This window comes from Cupressus sempervirens, chromosome 1 (assembly GCF_028749045.1).
Source record: "Cupressus sempervirens isolate cs-2001-9-10 chromosome 1, ASM2874904v1, whole genome shotgun sequence".
In the NCBI taxonomy this organism is placed as follows: Eukaryota; Viridiplantae; Streptophyta; class Pinopsida; order Cupressales; family Cupressaceae; genus Cupressus; species Cupressus sempervirens.
The window spans coordinates 100,804,865-100,832,611 of record NC_143118.1 but is presented as its reverse complement, the minus strand read 5'-3'; the positions used below and the strand labels follow the sequence as shown (position 1 = coordinate 100,832,611).

Below are 27,747 nucleotides of genomic sequence, written 5' to 3'. Positions count from 1 at the left end.
CCAAGAATAAACATTAAAATTGAAAATGTAGTTTGAAAGATCCTTATAGATCAACTTCCTTATTTTATTTAGTTTGGATTTCACTCCAACTCCTCAACCTACATGAAAAATGGGAGGAAGAGAATCAAGGAAGAAAAGATCTCATAACTAAGTTTGCATTTTTTTTCTAAATACAAGTATGACAATGTTATTTATGGTAGATTTAGCCTACTATTCACATGACAACAATACTTGTAAATAAATTTCCTTGAGTAAAATTGCTAGACTACCCATATCAATTCAATATGGATTGAACTCTCTTCCAACCTTCCAATGAAAAAAGGTGGATGAAATAGCTATAAAATCCCTTTTCTTTAGTAATTTATAAGATTCCTTGTACTAAATTAGGAGCGATCTAGAATGGGATCACAAAGAAGCCCAAAATGTCATTATGATGGTATTGGACAAAAGCTGCAAGATTTGGAATGGTTTGGATCGCCTTCTGACTTTGTTTACTAGAAATTAGCTTTAATTGGAGACCAAAAAAGTTCACGTATGTGGAACTAGCATTGTGAATACCATATGCCATGTTTATCATATAGGTTATATTTACCTTTGGTTCAACATTTTGTATGTTTTGTAACAATTGAGGAAATTGTGTTTGGGTTGTACTTTCACCTTGTTGTTGAAGCATTATTTGCAAGGTGATAATTTTTGGAGAATAATTTTGAACATAAAGATGAATGAAAGGTAGTTCTGGATAAAATGTTTGTACATGGTTCCAAGTGCATTACATGCCCCGTTTGGAAGCTATGACCTCTAAAATTTTAGAAGGCCTTTGATGCCTTAAAAATGGAGCAACTAAAAGTGTTAATCTTATTTAGAAAATAATTGGGGGTTGCATTTGTCAAGCACATAATTTCCTTAATCACATTTGCACTAATGAGGGATAACACTAATCAAACACAAAAATTCCCTCATTGCCATTCTAAAGCTATATTAAAAGAACTTAAGACCATTAACATTCTAAGTCAATGGGATAGAAGTTGGTTATCCACATCTGTATAATATGGAGAAGCTATTTTGTTAAAACTTGACATGTTTGATGAAAATTGTTACATTGAAATTCATATAGAGATGTCAACTAAAAGACAATATAGGAATTATTTCTCAATTACCATTGGGGATAACTATGTTGATGGGGAGCTTCTTCACTTAGAGCTTTTCTTGATCTATCAAGGCTACTTATTAGCATACTTAGGGTTGCTTCTCTAGCCCCAAACCAAAGGATTCTCTCCTAATCCCCTTCCTCCAAGAAACTCACCAATCAATTTAGTTTCTACTCCTTTTAACCCCAAAACCCTAATTGTACATCTTTTGGCTCAATAGGCTAAAACTCCACCAAATGCCATTAGAGGGTCAAAATCAAGTTTGCACCTTCCTTCTAAGTTTATTAGAAAATCTCATGACATTCTGCATCAACTTGATAGGTCTAATTCACCCACAACTCCAAATTGGCTTGTTTGTCTTTGAAGCCCTAAGAGCCCCTATTAGCCCTCCTAGAAACAAGGAACCTACAATAACTTGGAAAACTCCTTAACAAGGCCTATAGATGTTTATTATACATTGTTCCAAATTGACTTGGGCTTGAATATTTTATTGGTTTCATACCTCCATGGTGTCCATACAGTACAATTTCAGAAAACCCTTATTTGAGGGTTTCAAGGGGAATGATAACAAAAACACTCACCAAATGCTCTAGAATCTGCATCAAACCTCCTCCTCTTTTTTTTGGACACCTAATACCTTACTCCACCATTTCCCATTCAAGGTTGGCAAGTGCCAATCCTCTGTTCTTGCTAGAACTCATTTACAAGCCTTACTATGCCTTGCCAAGCCTTCATTTGCTTGCCTAGGGTTCGCTTGTAAAAATTGCATCACCTAATCTAGCTAGTGAAAAAGGAATACTAATACTAATAAGAGCATTCACACAACGAAACAAGCTAACACTTAAGATAGGACCAAAGAAGACAATATGGGGGAAAGTAGACCAAGGATGGTAAACTCCTCAAGTGCTTCTCATGATGATGAAGCTATGTCCCTAATGAGAGGGGATGTATGCTCATGTTGTGCTCAAGCTTCAAGTGGATGGGTGATTATCAAATGTGTGTATGGATGGGGGTTTCAACAATGGAGGTATGGAGGGATTTCAACATTATGATGGTATTTTGGTAGTTTTTAGGCTCTCAAAATAGCATTATAACTTTGCATGAAAAGTGGATGATGTTTGTGAAGGGAGAGGGTTTCATTTGTAGGCCAAGGGGTAGTGAAATGGATGGTCAGGATGCAAGGATGGAAGGATGGTGAGGGAGGGTTAAGATGCATTCAAATGGGAGCACAAGGATTGTGGTTATTTAGAGCCAATAGGGAAGTGACACTTGTCACAAGGAGGATGAGTGTGAGAGGATAGGATAAGGGTTGGTCAAGGGAGGTTGAGTATGTAAGAGGAATGTAAGAGTCACAAAGGGGGATGTAAGAGTAATAAATGTTGGAGGGTGAGGATGAGGATGAGATTGTTGACTTTAGCTTGGGTTAGCAAGTCTTAACCCTTGTTTAAAGTTGTGCACATGTTTAGGAGGGGGATTAGGATTAGCTTAGAAAGGGGGTTAGGGGACAAGTGGCTTAGCTTTGATGGGATGGTTTAGTTAGGTGGCTAAGTGAGGTTAGTATGGGTGAATGGATTGGATTAGGAGTTAAGGTTGGTCTTAGGGATGTTTTAGGAGTTTAGGTATTTTATTAAATGATTTATTTAATAAAATGAGGGTATGAAATTAAATTAAATAGATTTGAGAATTTATTTAATTTAATAGAGGAAAAGGGTTTTAATTGATAAGTTGATTTTGGGTTATCATTTGATTTTATGAATTGGACTATAGTTAATTAATTTAATTAATTAACTAGGGGATGAAAATTAACTAATTAAATAATAAATATTCAATTAGTCATGTTCTAAGAGATGACTAAATACGATTACCTAGTGATGTAATTAGATTTAGGTGTCTACTTTTTGCCCCTCTTTGACCTTGTGTTGAAACAACACTATTTCAAAGAAGTTCGAATATAAATGACATGAAGAAGACTTTGAAAGCAACATGGTTGCCGCATTTTTTAGTAGAAGAGGAGAGAACAGACTACATGATGCCTCCTCAAGAAGGTGGTGGGGAGAGAAGGCGAGGCTCGACAACTTCTTGAATGCACAAGAATAAGTGATGGGTAAGAACACTAGTTATAGGAGGAGGGGGGAGGGTGATTGGTTGTTTTGAAATTGAGCCCAAGGAAGTGATTGGGAAGATGGTAGTGTTCGTGATTCTAGGATTAGGATTCGTGATGACTAAGATTATGATTGATGTAGAAGCTATAATTATGATTGATGTAGGAGCTATGATTGTGATTGATGCATGAGCTATGATTATGATTTGATGCATAATTGGATACTATGGGATTGATAGATTGATAGGATCATGATGACAAGATTAATTGGATGAGGTGCTTTGATAGGATGAGATGTGTTGATAGGATGAGATTCTTGGATAGGATGGGATGTTTTGAGAGAATGGAATTCTTGGATAAGATGGGATGTTTAGGATTTTTGGATAGGATGGGATTTTTGGGATTCTTGGATAGGATGGGAGGCTTGGATACGATATGATGTTGGGATAGGATATGATGCTTTGATAGGATGGGATGCTTTGATGGGATGGGATGTTTGGGATGCTTGGATAGGATGGGATTTGTGAAGTAATCCATTGAAGCTTGAGCATGGGGGTGTTTCAAAGGGGAGCACCACCATGTAGGTGAGCACTTATTTTGATATAAGAATATTGGGGATATGCCAAGGTTACTAAGAACATCAAGGCCTTTGTACCAATATTACATGGGACTAACATGAAACAAACACATGAGGATTGCCCCAACATCACATATGAATCTCGGAAGAATAAGAGTGGAAATGATACTAGGTAACCCACAAGCAAACGATATTTCCCAAGTGCACCATGTAACCACAAGTGATCGCATGTTTGGACTATGCAAGGGTCATATCTGACTGACTCACAAGCAAAAAAAAGAAGATGAAAGCAAGATCAAAACCTTGCTCTTAAATTGCCCCATTCGCAGCACACCATGATATAAAAAGATCATGGTGACCTTGAGGAGGGAAAAACCCAAATTTCATGGAAGGGATGCATGAAGAACCAAACTTGAAATCCCAAAAAGAAAATAAATTGAAAGAAAATGTGAATTGATGAAAAAGTAACCTTTTGCCAAAGAGATTGATAGGATTGGATACTGACGGACCAAGATCAGACGAGAGGAAGGATGCATCCTACAAGGATCTATCAGTAATATCGAGGACTAGGATGAGTCAAGCAATTACAACTTTTTAGGACAAAATTTTGATGACAAGAGATCTCGTATGAGGATTAACTAAAGCACCTATCCAAGGGAATTGTAATTTGCAATCAAGCATGAACTAACATGAAGAGATGAGAGATATACAATGAGACCAAGCTAAGGACTAATGCACAAGGAATATATAGCTGACAAATCAAAGGATTTACAAGGGATTACCATAGAAAAGCTCAGCATGATAGGATAGTGATAGGAAAGATAAAGATGAGAAGAGAGTGGATGAAAGATTTGGGATGAGGAGATTAGCGGGAATGAAAAGCTTGGGATGGGGAGATAGTGGATTGAGGGTGGATAAGGTGTTGTGGATAAAGGAATGATATACTTGAAGACAAGGAGCAAGAAGGATGGATCCCAATGATGATGATTGGGGTGTGACCAAGGCTTACAACAAGGGTGGGCAGAAAATTGTGATTGGATGTGCAATGGAATGGTGCAGTTGATTGTAGATTTTTAGGAGCATGAGGATATGAATGGATGACATTGAGGTATATGGGGATAGCCTAGTGTTAGATACCAATGACAAGGGATGTACCAGGTGATGAAAAGATGGAGAGGAGTGCAAGGATAGGAGGAGAAGATATGATGAGTTGGGGGATGACAAGATGAAAAAAAGGCTAGAATGGGGGGGATGGAAAGATGGACAAAACACGGTCTCCAAGGAATATAGTGCCCCTAGTTATATGTTATTCAAGAGGAGGTTTTATAAGGGGTATGATGGAAGATTGGTCAATAAGAGAAGGGAGATATATGGAAGGTAGGAGGAGTATTATATGAGGGGTGTGATAGGATAGAGGGTTGGAGGATAAGAGGATAATGAGGTAGAGGGAAGCTAGGATAGAAAAGGTGAATAAGTAGGAAAGATAGGGGATAATAATATTCAGTGGATGAGGATGAGGGAGGGTTTATATGGATGAAAGCGGGGTGGAGAAAGGATAGATGGAGACAAAATTAAATGGGGAATGGATGTCAAAAGGATGATCAAAAGCATGTATTTGGTGATGGACATTATTGTTATCAAGATCTGAAGGAGGATGGCGAGTGAAATAGATAAGATGTGGTTGGTATGGTGGGATGAGATGGGTATGATGGGTGATGGAATGTGCCCCCAAGTGTGCAGAGCATTTGGATGGAGGGATTATGCATCACGCTTGTTTGCCAAGTTTTCATCATGGTATTTATCCATGGCGCTTGAATTGCCAAGTTTTCAACAATGGATGATTTATTATTATTATTATTATTTTATTTTTTTTTACTTTTTCGATGCATTTTTACTCGTAGATGTTGGTAGGATGGGGAGAAAAAGTTTGGATTAAAGGAGTGGAATGGGGGGTGGGAGTTGGTAGATAAGGGATGGGAAGACATAAGACTTGTGGGTAAATGGATGAGGAAAATGGAAAGATCATCTTTGGCACACACCTTGAGAGGTAATGAAGTAGCAGGAAAGATGGTGTTGAGCGAGATTAAGTAAAAAATGGAGGAAGAGAAATATAATAACTAATAGTAAAGTTGGAAGATGGAGGACTGGAATTTGATGACAAGAAGTAGAGGGACCAAAAGTGGATTGGGGGGTGGATGATGTATATATGGAGATGTGGATAAAGTATGAACAAATGAGGCTTTTTGACTAGTGGGAATGGATGTCGATTGAGATTTTTTGTTGAGATGCATTTCTTTTATGAGCATCCTAGGTATCCACATGAATTTTGACTTTTTCAGCTTGGGCCTTTGTGGTCTCTTGACTTTTTCTTTGATTTGGATCAAATGCTTCTCTTTGGGAACATGTATTTTAGAAGGGACATGTCGAGACTTGGATTGTTGTGGATTTGTGCTTTTTTATTTTGGTATCCAATATGCTTTTATTAACCATGGTATGGGAACAAGAGCATGGAGGATATGGAGGGATTATGGATGGAGTGATAAAGGTTGAAGGTTGGAAGGGATTCAATGATGAATGCCTTTGATGATCTAGCTAGTGGATTGGGGGGGATGGAATGATGAATTGGAATACAAGATATAGAGGCATATAATTGCCCAAAATGGATGGAGGAAATGAAGGATATGGGCCTAAAATAGAGGGAAACGAGGAAGGAGTAAGTCCCAAGATAAATGGAGGAGATAAAGGATTCGAATGAGGTATATAAGGACCCAAAATGGATGGAAATGATGGGGGATTTAGATAAGGGATATACAGACCCAAAAGGGAGGGTTGGAAATAAGTAATAGGATAAGGGCCCAAAATAGATGTGGAATAAGATGGATGGGAACTTTGGGGTGAAGATGGAAGGGTTTGGGATGATGTAGGGATAGAAGGGACACCAACATCTAGAGATACACTTTTATTTCTTTCTTCAATATGATGTTCATTATTTGGAACACAAGATGTGAGTCCATTACTAGCTGAAGGAGTTAAAGCTTTGGATATGATGGTTAGATCCTCCTTTATGGATCTATCATCATGGATTGTAGGGTATGTATGATCATGAAGTAGAGGGGATGGAAGGATAGGATCTTGATCTGGATGGGTAGATGGAAATGGATCTTGAGATGGAGTAGGTATGATGGTAGGATTTGGATATGGAGGGGATAGTGATTGCTCTTTGGATGGAGTGAATGGTAAAAGTGGATCATGTAGGGGAATAAGTGGGATGGTGGGTTCTTCATTTGTGTCGTGGGATATTTCAACATGCTTTTGGACAAGATCTTGACAGGAATGGATGGGAGTGGATGGTATGATAGGAGAAGTATGGATGGTTTCGTTAAGTGAGGTAGATGAATGGGTGGGAGTTTCTTCAATGGGAATGAGCTGATGGGGGTGGGACTTATTAGGTTTATTACATGGGATTTGGGTAATGCTACGAGGAGGAGATGTAGATGGAATTTGGAGGGATTTTATGGATGGGAGGTAGGAGATGGAAGGGGTTTGATAAGTGGGGTGGAGGAAATAGGGATGATAGCAATAGGATGATGTAAGAGGAATGATGGGTGCAGGAGATGGATTTTCTTTGTCTCCTTGTAAAATTCCTTGGAGATGTGTGTGTTGGACTAGGAAGAGGAAGGGGATTAGGGTGATGCATTGTATGACTAGGAATGGTTGGAGGATTTGGAAAGTGGTTTGGAGGATATTGGGAGGGTGGATTTGGACTAGGGATGTAGCTACTAGAATTGTTCTGGAATGGTGGAGACTGAGAAAGAAAGGTGGAGGAAGACAGATATATGACAGATGTATAAGAGGAATATGTGGGCACAATATAGGAAGGAGGTAAAGATGAGGAAAATAATGGATTTCCCTTATCAAAGGCATGGTAAGGAGTGCTAGGGGGTATGCATGGAGGAATGATGGAGTAGTTGGGAGGAATGTTTGGATTTTGGAGGATGCTGGGAGCAATATCGCTAAGGCTTTCAATATACCCATCGTAGTCGACAAGATCATCATCATCATTGGAATAGGATGGAGTGGGAGAAAAGGTGGGATGACCAAACTCATCATACTAGGATTGTGACATCATGTTTTGATGATGAGGTGGGTAGGGATGAAATGTTACTAGTTAAGACATGGAAAGAAAAGGAAGACTTTATGGAAAACTTTAGGAATAATGGTACTAGAGGAAAGCTTGGAAGCTTGGATGAATCTTGGACGAGGCCGTGCCTATGCTAAGTATGCCTTTCATTTGGGTTGAATGATTGACCAATGGTTGGGTTGTTGCAAATGGACTTGCTAACAACTGTTTCAAAGGACACACAAGTGATCTCTTTAGCAAAAAGATTTGATATTTTTTGAAACATGGGGAGGGTTTTGAACACTCAATCATGTCAAACACACCAATAGCCCTATAAGATGTTTTACAAGGATATACAAGCTTAGCTATGGGTGTCCTCGATATACGCAAGGTACATGAGGCTCAAATCTGTAGATGAAAGAAAATAGTGCCACACAGCCGGGAGGAGATGGTAACCCAAATCTCCACCTTCACTTCCCAAAGGTATAAAGTTCTTTGGGGCTTAGCCAAGAATGACAAGATTATGCTTTCAAGAGAGGTGTCTTTCAATTCACCTCCCGATATTTATACTTCGCCAGAATGCTAGAGTTGAGGTTGTCCCAAGGGGTGATGAAATCCCCAAGCAGGGCTCCTAATAAGTGTAAAACAAGATCACATAAGTGATCTTGGGTTTAACAAACACTTGTTTTTTCCCAATTGATGATTTAGATGTTGTGATCTACGATTGAAGACACTCATGTTTATCGCATACAATATTCATTCCAATTTGATAACATCTTCAACATAATAAAGATCAAGAGTTTGTCAACATAAGTAAATCGAGTGTTGTGAACATAAGAAAATCGCACGGGAAAGCTTTGAAATTGATAAGAATGTTTATCCTTTAGAGAATTCGAGATTGAATGAATACTTTTTAAGCCCCAAAGTTTAAGTGTGTTAATTTGCAATGTTCATTGATTTTTAGGCATTCAAGATTGAGTTAAAGTGTTTTATGCCCAAATTTGAAGTGTGAGGTATAGCAATGATTATTTGATCCTTGGCATTTAAGATTGTATTTGTTGTTTTAAGCATGCATTCCAATGAAAAACTTGATTTTAGTCCATGGCATTCAAGATTGATTTGAGCGACATTCATTCAATGAGATATATGTTTAAACATGCAAGTTCATTCTAAGAAAAACCTACAAAAAACATGGTTAGGTTTTTAAGATGCTGCAACCTGCAATGCTACAAAAAATCAATTTGATTAGCCACACAAAAATTCTCAAAAATCAAAGCTTAACTATGGGGAAAAAAATTAACTTTTGTTGTTCGTTTTTGTAGGCGTAAAAATGCTTAGAACTACCCCTATCCTACATAACCACTAAAAGTCAAAATTTGATTTATACTTTTTTAAAAAAATTTTAATAACAACAATCTCGTAGGTTTAGGATAGCAATTCCACAAGTAAAACAATGATCCCGTAGGTTTAGGACAATGATCCTACAGGTTTAGGATAGCAATCTCGTGGTGTAGGAACGTAGCTAAGAGGTGGTGGGATTGTAGTACAGAGAACTAGTGAAATTGCGAAGAAAAAAGAGGGCCGCGGGTAAAAAAAATTCACAGGGCAATCTCGTGAAACAACGATCCCACGGGTTCTTGGGTGAGCATTCTTGCGGACAAATGGGTTAGTAGGTTCGCTTGAGGAAGGAGAAACTAGGGTTTGGGGGTTGACTAATTGGGTAAACCATTCTTGCAGGTTTATGACAGTGAACCCGTTGGTGAAAAATGGCATTCCAGCAGGAATAGGGTTGGAGGGGATGCAGGGATGTGCTTATGACACATGGTGATGGTTGCTGGAGATAAATAGCGATCTCGCCTTTGTAGGTTTGCATTCTCGCGGTCGCGGGATCGCATTCTTAGGGTGGTGGGATCACGAACAAAGCGCATTTGGAAGCGTTTTAAAATAAAAATCGATTATATGGTTGGGAGCATGATTTCCAATGAGAGACCTATGTACCTACAAAAATATTAGCAAACCACCTACGCACAAAAAAAGCACAAAACATAAGTTTTGGTTAGTCTAACATATAACAAATAAAAACATGATTATAGTGACCCGAATGCGGGTCCCACCAGGTGTGCCAAAATGTATCACCTAATCTAGTTAGTGAAAAAGGAATACTAATACTAACAAGAGCATTCACACAACTAAACAAGCTAACACTTAAGATAGGACCAAATAAGACAATATGGAGGAAAGTAGACCAAGGATGGTAAACTCCTCAAGTGCTTCTCATGATGATGAAACTATGTCCCTGATGAGAGGGGATGTATGCTCATGTTGTGCTCAAACTTTAAATGGATGGTTGATTATCAAATGTGTGTATGGATGAGGGTTTCAACAATGGAGGTATGGAGAGATTTCAACATTATGATAGTATTTTTATAGTTTTTAGGCTCTCAAAATAGCATTACAACTTTGCATGAAAAGTGGATAATGTTGTGAAGGAAGAGGGTTTCATTCATAGGCCAAGGGGTAGTGAAATGGATGGTCAGGATGTAAGGATGGAAGGATGGTGAGGGAGGGTTAAGATGCATTTAAAGAGGAGCACAAGGATTGTGCTTGTTTAGAGCCAATAGGGAAGTTGCACTTGTCACAAGGAGGATGAGTGTGAGAGGATAGGATAAGGGTTGGTCAAAAGAGTAATGAGGGAGGTTGAGTATGTAAGAGGGATGTAAGAGTCATAAAGGGGATGTAAGAGTCATAAATGTTGGAGGGTGAGGATGAGGATGAGATTGTTGACTTTAGCTTTGGTTAGCAAGTCTTAACCCTTGCTTAAAATTGTGCACATGTTTAGGAGGGGGATTAGGATTAGCTTAGAAAGGGATTAGTGGGCAAGTGGCTTAGCTTTGATGGGATGGTTTAGTTAGGTGGCTAAGTGAGGTTAGTATGGGTGAATGGGTTGGATTAGGAGTAAAGGTTGGTCTTAGGGATGTTTTATGAGTTTAGATATTTTATTAAATGATTTATTTAATAAAATAAGGTTATGAAATTAAATTAAATAGATTTGAGAATTTATTTAATTTAATAGCGAAAAAGGGTTTTAATTGATAAGTTGATTTTGGGTTATCATTTGATTTTATCAATTGGACTATAGTTAATTAATTTAATTAATTAACTAGGGGATGACAATTGACTAATTAAATAATAAATATTCAATCAGTAATGTCCTAAGAGATGACTACATATGATTACCTAGTGATGTAATCAGATTTAGGTGTCTACAAAAATGACTACTTGACTCCCACAAACTCCAAAAATGGCTATGTACATTATTTATAGAGGCTATTACTTGATTCCCAAAGACCATAGTGTTTTGACCATGGGAACTCAAGCTATATCCATTTGAATGTTGATTGCTCAAAAGTAGGTAGCACGAAAGCAAAAACTAAATAATTTTCAAAACTTGGTTAAATGACAATTAATGATCAAATCAACTTGTACAAAATCAAAACATGGATCCAACAAACTATTCCAACCAAAATAGCAAGCACACCAATCCAACTATTCAAGAAATCTCCAAAAATGTATTTTATGTCAACAAAATCCCTCCTTCACTCATGTGTTGTCTGTACAAATGCATAACCAACCCTTATAAATGAGTTGGAAGGTGTTTAAACAGGTTCTCCTAACTAGCTTGGCCTTTCGTTTGAGCCATAACCACCCATTTTTCCCTTTCCTCAAAAAGTGCAAAACTTGCCATCAATTTTGACAACTTTTGCATTTTTGCAATCTAGGCCTCCAAACTTGTTGCGTTTGGTTTCAACACTTATGAAATGAACCTAAAACACCTAAGGACCTCCATTACACACTTTTCCCCCTATTTGAAGCATTTTTCCATGTTTTTCCTTATAGAACAACTTTGAGCAATTTTATGCTTATCAGGACCTAATTGGTTAGAAATTGGCTCAAACTCAACTCTTACCTAACCACACATCTAAAACCTACCTTGGAACTTTAAATTTAGTCCTTATTCACTAAATGGTTGGTTAGATCATTTACAAACCAAAATTTGTGCTAGCGTTTTACCTTACCCCAAGGTGCTCCTGCACCATATGTCAGAGCATTGGCTCAAGATTTCTAAGATTGAAGACTAAACTCTTTTAGGGTTAGTTACACACTTGACTAAGGTGTTAATAAATGAAAAATACCCAAATCTCTAATAGTTGTAGTCTAGAAGCTATCCTCACAACTTGCCTTATGGGTTGCAAAGTAGTAGAGTGGTCTAGGCTTAACAACTTCACAACAATCTCATTCTTAAGGCTCAATAAACTTTCAATTGACTTGTTGAAAAGGCTTTATAATGAATTGATCATAAGGCACAACATTTTGTGAATGTTTTGCAAATGGGGTTGTAAGCATAGTGGGTTTATACATGGAGGAAATTCTCTAGTCAAGCAACCTCAAGTTGGAGTAGTACTAAGATGGGTGACCTCCTAGGAAGTTCGAGTGCTTCACCTTTGTAAGCATCACGTAAATCCAATGAGTGCTAAGTGTTCCATTTATTCTCATGAGAGATGGATTTGTGTTGAATTACTACTCATGAAACATGGGCCAACGAGTTTGACTATAAAACTACATAGTTAAATCTTGATAGCAATATCACAATTGTTGAAAAAGCTTCAAAAACTTTCAAACAAATGCATTTAACATGTGTAAAACCAAATTCATCAACCTTTCCCAACACCCTTCTCACCTAGATTTAAATATTTTGTAATTATTAATTTTCAACCAAATTTATGTATCATCTATGATATTTAATTAAAAAATTATATAAAGCTAATAAATAAGTATTTCACTGTTATTCTAAAAATATGAAAACCTTGACGTTGAAATATTCCACTATCAACGTAACCATTGCACCTCCTTTTAGTGCAAGGAAGTATATATTGGATATCTTCAGATTAACGTATATATCAATACAATTGTAGTCTAAAACCCTTCGAAGTCTTTCAGTCCTAAAACCCTAGTCGCTGCAAATTCTCGGGTGCGCTGAAGTCTTGCTCTTTTGCATGGCGATCATGGCTTCTCGCCTTCAACGCGCCGTTTCGTTTGCAAAGGTCTTTTCCACTGCTTCATCGGCCTTTACGACACGAGTCTCTTCTCCTGCTTTAGTAGAAAACATAGCAGGCTCTGCACTCGTTTACAGATCCTCTGTGCCGCCATTCCGTTTCCAAGGTTCCCGTTTCTTCAGTAATTTGGACTTCGGATCGCTGGACGAAAGCAATTCGTTCACTACAATTACTCCTGATGGAAAGAAACGGAGCACACTTTTCGAAGGAACTGATTATAATCATTGGCTCGTCACTATGGAGTTTCCCGACCCACAGCCTACCAAGGAAGAGAAGGTAGCTGCCTTCGAAAAAACTCTCGCTAATGTCGTTGGCAGGTAAGTGATTCGACCCCTTAATCGTTGCTCCGGGAGTTTAGTAGAATTTAAGCTAAATTTGCACGGTGGGAAGTGTTTGTGCACTGTACGGGCCATAGTTTCATTGTTTTTTTAAAGCAGTGTTTAGGTTTGTTTCCTAGGGGGTTAGAGCGTAGTTGCATTATGGAAAGTGCCTTGCAATCTGGAGGGCATTACATAGGGATTGATATTGATTGTTTTGGATTATGGTCAGGGCTTGAAAACGGAAAATTTGCTCCTGCTATTTGTTAAGTCCTTAGGAAATGGAAGCATTTGCAGATTTAACTTTGTTGTATTCACCAGAAGTATTATAGTCAACTTAAATACATAACGGATAAATTAGTGCGAGCCCATGAAGCTACTGGAAATTTAACTGATTGTTGGACTGTCAGTATCTTCACATTCTGCCTACATTTGTTGCAGTTATGAGAACATGCAGGCTTTTAAAGTTGTAAGTTCATATCATTCACTAGGAATGATATATTTAACGAATATCCAGTAAACGCAGGGCACCAACCTGTAAAACAACTTTAGGTTCAGTTCAGCCACCAGAGATAGCATTAGCCAATTAAGAGCAAGCAAATGCAGCCCATACTTATTAAGCATTATTGTAGCTTTAACCTTTCTACCAGAAATATTGAAGTCTACTTGTTTCCTCATCATTATTTGACATTTCCTTACAAATTAGAACTTGGGTATGTCAACTTTCCGTAAAAATTAAAAAAGTACTTATTCCGTTGGTGGGCAAAACTGACATTATCTAAAGTTTGGTAACCTAGGTGCCTATGATACCGATTCATTTTCACAAACTGCTTGATGTTTGACATTGTGATTTTCTGGAACTTGTTTGGATGGTCAGAGTTCATTTCATAATACTCTGGAAGATATTTCAATGATCACTTTATTTCTTAATAATTCATATCTCAAATTTGTTTGTAAGGTTCTATATGGAGATTGTCTGCCTCTTATTGATGTTTAATTCTATCTTCTATTTATTAAGTTATGCATCAGTTTCAGAAAATTTGTCACTTTTGTTAACTTGTTGACTGCATTTGGGTACAGTGGTTTGTTATCTACCATTGTTTCTTTTTTGTTTTTTTTCATTGCTAGCTTCTGCAATGTCCTTGTGCACAAATCTCAGGTGCAGAGGGAATGAATTGTTTTGCATGGTCAGTGCTTTTTCAGGTTTTGGAGATGGCTTATGAAAATTAATATGTGTATTTAGAATATAAAATCAATAGGGCCTAAATAACTTGATAAAAAAACATAAGATTTAAATCTTAAAATTTAAATATATCTATTCGAAAGCTAGCTGTGATGAATATGTTAGATATGTCTAATCTAGAAGTTTGATGTTGACTCAACCCCCATCTAGACCATGGCTCTTAGCTAACATTTAAGCAAACATGTGATTACTGTTTGTAAGATGAAATTGCAAGTTTATTAATGACTGTTAGCCCTTCTGTAATAATGATGGCAAAATGGATTCCAAAAGAGATGATGTTTGGCTTTGCAAATGTGTTTGAGTTTCAGTTGAATTTGTAAGATGAACAAGTGTTATTTATCCTTGTATGAATAAATTGGATTCTTGTGGCAATTCTTAGTAAGAGTGCTATGAATTTGTTTTTACTTAAGTTTGGAAGGCTATCTGGATTTTTCAAGCTTGTCTCTACTTTGCCTGGGAAGGTTTGTTCTCAATTCCAACAAGTGGATGGATAGGAAGTCTTCTACCTTTTTTTGACTGTTTATAGGAGATTTCTTTAATGTTTTAGAAAGAATTATGTGAGGGTGATGTTTTGAGGACGTACTAGTTCATTTAAAAGAAGGGGGATGGGAGGTGGTGCGCTGTCTCTTTACCCTTGTAATGTCTGGGACCAGTGACAACATGCTGATTCTTTTTTCTTTTGATTAGTCAGCTATGAACTTCTTTACTAGTTTTTCCCTAAATTGTCGATTCGGAAGTTGTATAGATGCAAGATTCAAATGTGGGATGTGAGATTTTGTTTTGGATGTGAATGCGAGATGAGGCGTGTATTTGTGAAGCTATACAAGAAATAAAAATAAATAAATCATCAGATAGTATGATACTTTGCCATTGATTCAAGATATTTCATATTGTGATAATTCAACATAAAACAATTAACTTCACAGACACAAATATTCAAATTGAAATTCAGAAATAAGTTCAATAGACAATAAGTTATAACCAGTTGCCCATGTTCAAGATTCCAACAAAATCAAAACTTAGTTCATGATTGAAGATTCAATCAACTAATCAGATTCCGAATCATAAGGATTTGCAAGAAAATCTACATTCTCATCATCTCCTTCAACTGCTGCAACTTCAAGATCATTTGATTGAAAAATGGTTCCACTTTGCTAGACGCACCGTGCGTCTGTTAGGAATTCAGGTTTGGCTGCACTTAGATATGCTGGTTATGTGTTGTATTGATGACAACATATGTTTGTGAGTTCATGACAGCCAAAGATTCTGTATATCGAAGACAGAGATTCCAAATCATAAGGATTTGCAAGAAAATCCACATTCTTATCATCTCCTTCAACTGCTGCAACTTCAAGATCATTTGAATGAAAAGCAGTTCCACTTTGCTAGATGCACCTTGTGTTTGTTGGGAATTCAGGTTTGGTTGACATTGGGATGTTCCGGTTATGTGTTGTATTGATGACAACATATGTTTGTGAGTTCGTGGCAAACAAAGGTTCTGTATATCATAGAGGTTTATTGGCACGATGAAGTTGGCACATATTAGTTTAAGTCTATGTTACCCCGAGTTTCTGGGATGGGGATGACAAGGGCCAATGGGATGGCAAATTTTTTTGCTGATTTTGGGGACGGGGGAGGGGGGGGGGGGCACGACAAAAGTGACATTTTTGTTCATTTTTTAATTTTTTTGTGTTTAAAAATTGGGGATGGATGCAAGTCCCCAATGAAGTCCCCGTCCTCGAAATGCTGGCTTTTTTGGGGGGGACGCATCCTCAGGGAACATTGGTTTAAGCTATGTGAGCCTAGGGTTATGCTCACAAATGAGTATAGATGTCACATTTATGTTCGCTTGAGTTTATGTTGAGTATTGGCTGAGTTACACATCATTTGATGAAGATGGTAGCAGACCAGTGAGCAGGAAATATTGTCAGAGATAGTTGTTGATAAATAAATTGGCTATATCTTATAAGCGGCCTTGGATCGTGGTATTAATGTTAGTGGCCTTCGATTCTGGAGAGGTTGCTGAAGTGAAACATGTGATATGTTTTACTGTTAGTTGACTGTATTGGTGTAACATGTTGATCTTCATTGTAAAATGTGTTAATTGTATTGTAACGTGTGGGAACCTTAATATAATATTTGTAATGATGCTCGAGAAGGTGTGTATGCCTTAGTGAGGTCCTGAATTATTAAGTGTACATTGGGGAAGCTTTAACATACCAACCTAATCAGTTATTTGAGAACGGTATAAAGGAAAGTTGTTTCCTTGGTTGAGAATGTGATGTATGATGATTGTGGATATTGTGGATGCGAGCTTTCATGCTAGATAACTAGAGTAGAGCATAAGATTGGTTTGGTATGTGGTATTGAACTTCAAAGGAACTATGTTGGCAAGTAAGTTGCAGATCAGTCAATACACCTATCTTGGATTTGTTATCCTAAAGTATTGATCTTCATAGTTGCTGGAGCAATTTAGACAATGGGTCTAGTGGTTTCCACATTAGCCTTTAATAGGGTTAAAACCTTCTAACAAGGGTTCAAGGTCTCCTAATCGGGATCTGACCTTTAATAGGGACTATTGTACTAAATCCACTGTATTTGGTTCTTAAAAGAGTCACATCCTTTCACAAGGAACTTATATACTAGTACACTATCTTGTGGGTGCCATCCCCACTGGGGTTTTCCCTCTGATCAAGGGTTTCCCTAGTCAACAAATGATTGTGTCATTGTGCATGGTTTCTCTTTTATTGTGGCTCATTGTTTTTGTTATTAAAGTTGGATTAAATAAGTTTGGATTTAAGTTTTCACAAGTAATTCACCCCCCTCTCAATTGTGTGTGGACTTTACTTCTTAACAATGTCATGGTAAGATCAAGAAGTGTTGCATCCAAAATTGCACACTTAGGGGCTACATCCCAAAGCTTGGCTGCCCCTTCCTTGTATTGACCATTCGTACGTGACAAAAGACGCAAGTTGGTGTGGATGTAGACCAAGTCCTCAGCTTCTTGGAGCCCAGTCAGTTGTGCTTCAATGAATGGATATAGGAGCATGTACTCCAATTCCCTTTATCAACAAAAGAACTAGCAATCTAGATAGTGCTCACAAAACATACAAATGAAAAGCAATTAAAGATTGTTTAACACTAAATTCTAGAATGCAAGTAGTTTACATAAAACTAAAAAAAAAAAAAGAACAAAAAAACTTACTTGTGATAGGATCTTGATTGCAAGAGGTTGTAGATTCTTAAAATGTTGACCATACATGTATTGCCTTATGATACCTCCCATTTTATTTTGGTCCTTTTATTGCATATGGAGAATGTTGGAGTCCTTAAGCAAATAGCCCAAATTCTAGCCTCACTTTTTTCATGCATTTCTTTGTCTTGGAAGAGACTTGTAAAAGTTTAATAATACTCGTTAGCAACCTCTTCATTTGCATATGGTGCAACTCTATTCGGAATAACAAGTACTTTCTCGCTATAGTACCTCAGAAATAAGGCATATGCAAGGAGGTGCAATGGGGTAGTCATCTTCTCCCAACATTGATAGATGATTGATTCCACCTTATTGCACGTTGCAAGGTCATTCTCATTTTTGTGTGGACAATTTGTTTTCTCAACCATGGTGTCCATGCCATCCTACACATCTCTTAAGCAAGGTGTATCTGTATTGGAAAAGGAAAGCATGGTCATGATGAACTTGGTGAAATCCAATACAAATGCCACATGAGTTCATCAACTGTCTTGAAGCCTTTTATATGCTCCACTGAGTGGAAATGACCATTTGGCTCAATGCATCTTGCACCTTCACAAGTCGTCTCATAAGAATAGTATGAGATGCAACACGGGTCTTGACAACCTAAGCAAGTTAACAATATGTTAATAAATATTATATGAAGACTAAAGTTATATAGAATTTGATAAATGAATATGAACACAATTTTTGTCAAATTAAATAAACTATGAAATTTACTTATTACAATTTACCTTCAACAACTCCAATTTGGAGTGATCTAAAAATGGATTGTGACATGTGGTGGTTCGTCACGAACATTTGTATCTCCTCCCCCCCTGGTATATTTGCTCCACCCAATCCATTTGAGTGCCAATCTGTTTTATGATCAAGCTAAGGGAGTGTACGATGCATGGAGTCCAAAAAAAATGGTCATACTGACTCTCAATCAAAGCATCTATTCCCTTACAATTTTTTGCATTGTTTGTAACCACATGTACCACATTCTCACCATTCACCATCTGAATGGCCTCAAATGATATTTTTAGAAATGAATTGGGAATCCTTCACCTCCTCTTCGCAATCATCCTCCTTCAAAAAAATTGCTCCTTTGGGGGCACACTGCAATCACATTAATCAATGGCCAGTTTTTGTATCTTTCCAACCATTAGACACAATAGTTTCTCTTGAACTTTTCCAAGATTTTTTAATTGGTTGAAGTTCTTACTCTATATGTGTCCTCCCCTTTTGCAATAGAGTGGTACACGCCTTTTCATACTTGAGACTTGTGCAATCAGCTAGTGCTTCTTTGATGGCTGCCACCATTTCTTCCCAAGATGGTGATCTCACCAAGTTGAAAGGAAGACCATTAGCATAGCGACAATGTGCAATGGCTTCATCGACACAGTCTCTTGCCTTCATTTTAAATGTGGTGTGCAATGGGCCTCTTTTGCGGTTTGTAATTTCCACTTCTTCCTCTTCCTCTCTCGGTACCAGTACTTGCAAGAATGGATGTTGGGAGGATACAATTGGTTCAACTAGTGCTTGGATCTTATTCTTTGTGGATGGAGGTTGATAATAACTTTTTTTTTTTTTTTTTGATCTTTTAACCAATGCATCAATAACTTCTTGTTCTTTTACAAATGAAGCTATTTTTACTTTAGCCATACCATGCCCACTTTTGCCTTTGCACATTGCAAATCCTGTGCCAGCAAGGCCCATAAAGTGAAGTTGACCCGAGAATATGATTCATTGAAAGGTTTTCTTTTGTTACGTACACAATAATTACACTTCCAATAATACGAGCCACCTCCTACAACTTGTGATTTTATTTGTGGTATGTCTCCATAAAGTAGATCCTATATCAATTTTGAAATTATTGGCTCCTTGCCTTCCCACTGAACTTCGATTACTGGTGGAGGCCATTCTTGCACAAAACAATCTAATTTCTTACTATGATAAGAAAATAAATAAATTTAAATTAGAAAAACAACTATGAACATCAAGCATACAAGTGCAAAAAAATGGAAAAAAAAACTACTAATGGAAGCTAAACTTGTTTCTTTATTTCTTTTAAAAAATGAAAAATGAAAAAAACTTGAAACATTTGTTCACAAACTTGACAAAATTCGTCAAAATCTCAGAAGTATTCATCAAAAATCTCAAGAATGGGATCAAATTCATACCTTAGATGCTTAAAACTCCTTTGAGGAAGCTGTCTCTTGCCCACCGATCAATCCTCTTGGAAAATAATCAACATGCCTTCAAAATGCCAAAATGGAGACCAAGTGAGAAGAGAGAATGTGGCTGCAAGCAAAAAGGGTTGCGAATGCTTGAATGACCTCTTTTAGGTCCGTTTTAGGGTTTGAGAGCAAAAATAAGTTAAACAAATCATAATAGAGCACATTTTTAAATTTTTTTTAAGTGACAGTGCTTTTTTAGAATGTTTTCTGGGCTTGACGTCCGTGGAAGCTCCTAGATGCTTTCCGGAGCCCTGTGGCAGCCATCCACATCCGAGAGCAAAAATAAGGTTTTAAATTTTTAAGTGAAAGTGCTTTTTTAGAATGTTTTCTGGGCTTGACGTCAGTGGAAGCTCCTAGATGCTTTCCGAAGCCCTATGGAAAGTGCAAAAATAAGTTAAAAAAATCATAATAGAGCACCTGTCTTTTAAATTTTTAAGTGAAAGTGCTTTTTTAGAATGTTTTCTGGGCTTGATGTCCGTGGAAGCTCCTAGATGCTTTCCAGAGCCCTGTGGAAACCATCCACATCCGAGAGCCTATAGATGGCCTCTGTAGGGCTTCCGAAAGCATCCTGCCTCCAGTCATCTCTGCTTCAGCATCCAGATTCCAGACCATCCAGGCATGCATTGGCATCTTCAGGTTTTTTCATCAAAAAAATTGATTCCTGAGACTGGTAGTATCGAAACTTGCTGGATTTATTAGGATTCGTTCATTCTTCAATCATGTGGCTTACCCTTATGTAGCTCCCAACCTCATGTCCTCTTATTATTAGTCCCCAACTTGTCTTTTAAAACAAAATCATTATTCATTTTTATCTAAGGTTTGTACCTCAGTTTCTGTGAGTTGTCTGGATGGTTCTCATAGGAACAAACATACTGATACACTACTGTAGATGGCCAATTAATGTCATTCCATCTCATCACATTATTCTTCACTGATCCACTGCCAATTTCTGAACTAACGTAGTTTGGTGATTTCATTTTTGGTGTAACATTTAGCTATTTTGTAAGAGGTCTGCTAATATGTTTTTGTCCTGCATAGAATTTGCTAAGAAAAATTAAGCTGCACAAGAGAATTGGCAAATGATATTTCATTTGTTTCTGGATTAACGTAGTAATTTGGTGAGCTTTTTTTTAATGCATCATTTAACTGTTTGGGAAGAGATCTCCCAAGATAGTTTCGTCCTGTATATCAAATGCCAACAAGATTAAGCTGTGTAAGATGATTACAAATTTAATTGTACCTGTTTGTGAATTAATAAAACTAATGTATTCTGCAAGGAAGTGGATCTGTTTGTGATTATCTTTCGACTAGATTAATAAATTTTGGATTGTAAGCTAAGCATGGCTACAAAAACTATGTAATGTACTTTTTAGTAGCTTTGATATATGTTGTATTAGATATTTCAAAATTGTTTTACTTCAATTGAAAAGCGTGCATTGTGGAGCACAAGTAAAGAAGAACTTAGTTTATTTTGATAATAGTTCTTAGGAAAATTAGTCTGAGGCAGGCAAACAGATTTTTTGTTGTTGTAAAAATAATACTTTTTCCTGAGAAATGGCTCGTTTATCTGTATGCTGCAAGGAGATTGACAAGATGGATGGCTAAATTGATTTCACACAATTTGATGAACAAAACTTGTCAAAATAAAATTATATTTTTTCTCTATCGAAGTACCTTAGTGCTTTTATGTATGCAGTTTGGAGGAGGCAAAAAAAAGAATATATATCATATGTACAACGGTTTACACTGGATTTAAGTGTGAAATGTCAGAAGAGCTTTCACAAGTAATGGAAAGTATGTGGGCTCCTCTGTGCAGCTAGGCACAATTTTAAAATTCTTTATAGTTTTTTATAATCCAGTTTGTTTTCTTTTAATAACTTCAAGTCAGATTCTGTGTCCTGCTAGGCAATATTTCAGATTTTTATATGGTCTAGTTTTTTTTTTTAATATCTCAAGTCAGTCTGTGTAGTACAAGGAAATATATTCAATATTTATACAAGGTTTTATAAAAATATCCATATTTTTATTTGGAGAGCAATATTTGTACTGCTAGAGGATTCTTTGAAACCAAAATATTAGTTCAAGTCCCTGGATTTTCAGCAGTATTAAGTAATTTTTGTTTTTAATACAGAACAACCTGGAGTTACTTGGGTGCTACCAGATTCATATGCTGATCCCAAAACAAAAACATATGGTGGAAGTGAGTATATTTCTGCTCATCCTTTTGTGAAAGTACCATTTTTTGATAAAAAAAGCCTTGCCATTAGGCGGCAGCTCTTATTACATTCAAAGTAAAATAACAATACAATGTTTGCAGCATAATGCTCATCACCCCAAAGACCAGACACTCTCACAATGCCTTTAATTGCTGCTGTCGAAATTGCTCTGCTCTTGTCTTGTGTACTAGTTCAGATTTGACCAGGCCAATGTCTCACTGGAAATAAGCTCTTCCAAAGTGCCCTCTATCACTGCATTAGCCAAATAGTTTGTAGCCTTGTGGTACATGTGGTTAATGGTAATTGTGTCAATCTGTTTCAGCTTCTTTCAGATCATATCAATCCAACCTTCAAGGCTCCAGCTGTTAATGTTCTTTACATTAATGGCATTGATATTACAATAATAGATAAGACGTCTATTATTAGTTAATGGTTATCTTGTAAATATCTTTAGCTTTAGTTTGCTTTCGTTTTTTGCTTTCTCTGGAATAGAATGTTTCTATTCTTTACGATCGTTTCCTAAGGAAACATCGTCTCATTCTTTTGTATAAATTGACCTTTCGGTCTCTGTTATTAACAAGCAAGTATTTACCAATTACCTCGTAATATGGTATCAGAGCTAAATACTTAAATTTTTTCGGAAAAATTTATAATTTCTTCTTGAAATTATTTGTTTAAATTTTTCCAAAATTATTTCAGCTAATTTCTCCAAAACCCACATAGGGTTTTCTGCTTGGAGAAATTCCTGAATTAGGGTCTGCAAATCGCGTGGAAATCGTGGCCATTTTTTTTTGATTGGTATATGCAAATCGCGATTTCTTTTGACCGAACTCCTTTGCAAATCACGGCTTCATGACTGGAAAAATGCATTTTTTGGAGGTCTGTGTATGGTTGGCCTGCATCTAAAATTCACAGGCGTCCTTCAAACATTAAAAAAACCCTGTGTTTTGACTGCAAATTCATGATTTTTTGGAGGTCCGACATCCGTAGTTTCATGGTTGTTTTCCTTGTTCGCGTGACCTCAAGGCGTCGGCTTTTCTGAGTTTGTCTGCGTTTTTCCTCCGCCATATTGCCATGACCTCCTTTCAGTATTGGTTGATTGTGAAAACCACCATTTTTTTGCAAATTTGACCTTCAAATTCGCCGACTAGGGTTTTTTGCTCGAAACCCTAATTTTGGGGTTGAAAAAAATATTTTGTTTGTAGATTCTTGGTGGGTTTTTCGAGAGCTCAATTGGGTTGTCGTCCGTTTTTTTTGGGTGCCTCGATTTTCGAGCCAGCGGATCCAGAAAATGACAAAAAATTCTTTCTGAGTTTTTCGCGCTCTCTTCTGGGTCATTCTCTGATTCTTCTGGGTCTTCTGTATTTTTGCCTCGAAGAACGTGCCTTCACACAAATTTTCATAGTTTTCATTGAAAAACGTGCCATGACATCTCTGACAAATATTCTGCTCGAGCATAATTCCAAATTCAATGGTCGCAATTATGGATGGAACCTAGAAGCAGCGCATCATCGCAATCTTCGAATATCGAAACACCGATCAACTTGTTTTGGGTGTTAAGCAGCGTCCGACTTCTCCGGGTCCTGATCAAGATACATGGGATCTGAACAATCGAGAGGCAGTAATGCTTCTCAAACTATCCGTAGCTGATGACCAGCTTTCTCAGATTCCATCTGGCAAGACAGCGGCCGAAATCTGGACACATCTCAAAGGTCTTCATGAGACTTCCGACAAGAGCAGAGCCTTCTTTCTGAAAAACACTCTGTTTTCTATTGTCATGGATGAGCGCACCTCGCTCTAGGCACACTTGAATCGGATTCAGGAAATCCGTGATCAGTTACTTGCCATCGGTCGCAAGATGGAGGAAGAGGATATTGTGGTAATCACTCTTCGGAGTTTACCAAATTCCTATGAGCATTTTATCGAGACTCTCAACATCACATCTAGTGGTGTTGATCTAAAGTTCACTGATCTTTGCACCCGGCTACTTCAGCAAGATCGGTGGAAACAACAGTTCGGTAGCAGCTCGAGTTCAACCTCCACTGAGCAAGCCTTTGTTGCGAAATCCTTTTAGAAGGATAAGGGCAAGTTTCAGCAACCATCTCAGCAGAAGTCTTCTGCTCCAGCATCCGATGGTACCAAAAAGAAGAACATTCAATGCAACTATTGCCACAAGTATGGTCACATGAAGGTTGCATGTCGGAAACGCTTAGCTGCCCAGTCTAAGCAATCAGGTTCGCAACCCAAAGCGAACAGTGCAGAGCACACTGAGCAGGCAGAATCTGCCTTTTACGCCTTCATGGCTAAAAGACTCGCAGATCATGTGCAGTCATCTGCTTGGTACATTGATTCAGGTGCCTCTCGACATTTCACTCACCGCAGAGACTGGTTTACTGACTTTCAGCCTTATTCAGATTCTATTATCTTTGGTGGTGGAGAAGAGTACGGTTGTTGGTAAAGGCAACATTCAAATTCAGTCTGTTGGGAGGAAGCTCATATTCCTTGATGTGTACTACGTTCCAGGGATGGAACTAAATCTACTCTCGGTCAGTCAATTGCTGTGACATTCTCCACACTTGGCAGTCACCTTCAGTTCCCATCAGTGCACCATCACTGATCGGGCGACTAAGTCTACTGTTGCAGTTGGTCTTGAGGATCATGGTCTTTTCAGACTTACTGATTCTGGTGATTCTCAGGACTTAGCTATGGTTGCTCGGCGATCTTCCATCAGCATACTTTGGCATCAGCGATATGGGCACTTAAATGTGCATTATCTCTCACAACTTGCTTGGGATGAGCTTGTTCTTGGTTTGCCAGAGATTCAAACCCAACACCTTGGAGTTTGTGACGCATGTCAGGCTGGGAAGCAACATCGCACACCTTTCTCCAGTGGCGATTCTTGGCGAGCTTCTCAAGTACTTCAGCTTGTTCATGCTGATATCTGCGGCCCTATGGCCACTCCTTCTGTTCTTGGGTACAGGTATTTTTTGTTGTTTGTAGATGATTTCAGTAGAAAAATGTGGGTGTATTTCCTTAAAAAGAAATCCGATGCATTTACTGTATTTCAGAAGTTTAAACCCATAGTTGAAAAAGAGTCTGGGAAATCTATTATTACTCTTAGATAAGACAATGGGGGGGAATTTTGTTCTAATGTTTTCTCCAGCTTCTTGGATACACATGGCATCCAACGCCAGTTCACCACACCCCACACGCTACAACAGAACAGTGTAGTTGAACGTCGGAACAGGACAATCACCGAGATGGCTCGTTCCATGCTCGAACACAGACATGTTCCGAAGCGTTTTTGGGCAGAAGCAGTTAACACTGCAGTTTATCTGTTGAACCGGTCACCCACAGTGGCGGTCAAAGGTAAAACAGCGGAAGAGGCCTGGTCAGGTCGCAAGCCCAGAATCAGTCACCTGAAGGTTTTTGGCTCTCTTGCTTTTGTTTGGATCCCTGATGCTTCACGCACCAAGTTGGATGCCAAGAGTCAGAAACTGATGCTTGCTGGATATAGCAGTCTTCACAAAGCCTACTGCCTTATTGATGTTGAGACATCTCGTCTCATATACAGCCGCGATGTAGTCTTTGATGAGCAGCGAGGACCATTCATGCCTGTTTCTCCTGTTCCTGATCCAGCAGACCAGCCTATGCAGGTTCATGATTTGGGAGTTCGGCTTCCATTAGGTCCACCTGATGGGAGGGCTCCAGTAGCTCCTCCAGCTCCAGTCCTGCCAGTGATACCTGTATAGACACCTCCGGCTTCTCCTGCAGGATCACCTCGTTTTGAAGATGCTTCACCTGAGTTTGATCCAGATTCTTCTGATCAGGATCTTGCTGATCAAGCATCTCCTAGTACTACTGTTGGTCATTCTCCTCTCCGGCCTAAGTGGTGGGCTAAGACACTTGCTGATCTTCATGATGATGAGCTCATTGATGGGAGAACTGCTCGGAAAAAGAGCAAAACTACAGATTCTGTTAACTTTGCTCTTATGGCCAACATTCACAGTGTGTTTGAACTTCAAACATATTTTGAGGCTAAAGGAATTCTAGAGTGGGGAACAGGCCATGCAATCTGAACACCAGAGCCTGCTGAATAACAACACTTTGGTCCTTTCTGATCTTCCCCCAGGGAAGAAACCCATTAGCTGCAAATGGGTCTACAAAATCAAATACAAATCAGATGGTACTTTGGATAAGTACAAAGCTCATTTAGTGGCAAAGGGCTTTTCTCAGCGTCAGGGCATTGATTATGAGGAGACCTTTGCTCCTACTGCAAAGATGAGCACCATCAAATTAGTCCTAGCCATGGCAGCACAGTTTGGCTGGAAGGTCCATCAGATGGACGTAAAGAGTGCTTTCCTGAATGGTGATCTCCATGAAGAGGGCTACATGACGCAGCTTCCTGGTTTCAAGGTTGCTGGTAAAGACCATCAGGTTCTCAGATTGGTAAAAGCTCTCTATGGTTTGAAGCAGGCCCCTCGGGCATGGTACATTAAGATTGATACGTACCTCAGTGATCAAGGCTTCAAGAGGAGTTCTTCAGACTCAAATCTGTACATCAAGACTACTGATATCTATGTGGATGATCTGATCATCACTGGCAGTTCGGCATCTTTGATTTAGGGAATCAAACAACACTTATGCCAGTCTTTTGATATGACTGACCTTGGGCTCATGCATTATTGCTTAGGTGTTGAAGTTTGGCAACAGTCTTCTGGTATATTCATCTCTCAGTCCAAATATGCCAGGGCCTTGTTAGACAAATTCCGAATGCAGGATTGCAAACCTGCATCTACACCTATGGAGAAAGGTCTAAAGTTATCAGCCAAGTCTGATTCTCCTTCCGTTGATGATACTACGTATAGGCAACTAGTAGGCAGCCTCATCTACCTATCTGCTACTAGGCCTGATATCAGCTTCGCAGTCAGCTATATTTCACGCTTTATGACAGCTCCTAAGGCTGATCATTGGATGGCAGCAAAGCGTGTGCTTCGTTATGTGAAGGGCACTTCTGATTATGGACTTCTGTATTCTCGGAGTTCTAATCCTAAACTCAGTGGGTTCACAGATTCAGATTGGGCAGGCTCTGTTGATGATAAAAAGTCAACATCTGGATATGTGTTCAGTTTGGGATCCGGTGCAGTCACATGGACCAGTAAGAAGCAGCAGGCAGTTTCTCTCTCTTCTATAGAGGCTGAATACAGAGGCACTGTTAAGGCAGGATGTGAAGCTGTCTGGCTTCGTCAGATGCTTGGGGATATGTAGATGTCACCAGCAGGACCGACTACTCTGTTTGTTGATAACGAAGGCGTTATCAAGTTAGCACGGAATCCAGTCTTCCATGAACGAACCAAGCATGTGGATGTTCATTGTCATTACATACGACAGCTGGTTGAAGACGGGACTATAGATCTGCAGTATGTTCCTACCACAGAT

General features: G+C 38.3%; 1 protein-coding gene across 1 annotated transcript in view; it reads left to right on the top strand.

Moving 5' to 3' along the window:
* Window positions 1–12,901: 12,901 nt before the first annotated feature.
* Window positions 12,902–27,747, top strand: part of LOC149576419 (multiple organellar RNA editing factor 3, mitochondrial-like) — a 29,272-nt gene continuing 14,426 nt past the window's right edge. Inside the window, exons 1-3 of the mRNA XM_089817218.1 lie at window positions 12,902–13,377; window positions 21,789–21,886; window positions 22,224–22,292. Coding sequence (XP_089673344.1) covers window positions 13,001–13,377; window positions 21,789–21,886; window positions 22,224–22,292 — 544 coding nt within the window. The 5' untranslated portion in view covers window positions 12,902–13,000. The remainder of the gene's footprint in view (window positions 13,378–21,788; window positions 21,887–22,223; window positions 22,293–27,747) is intronic.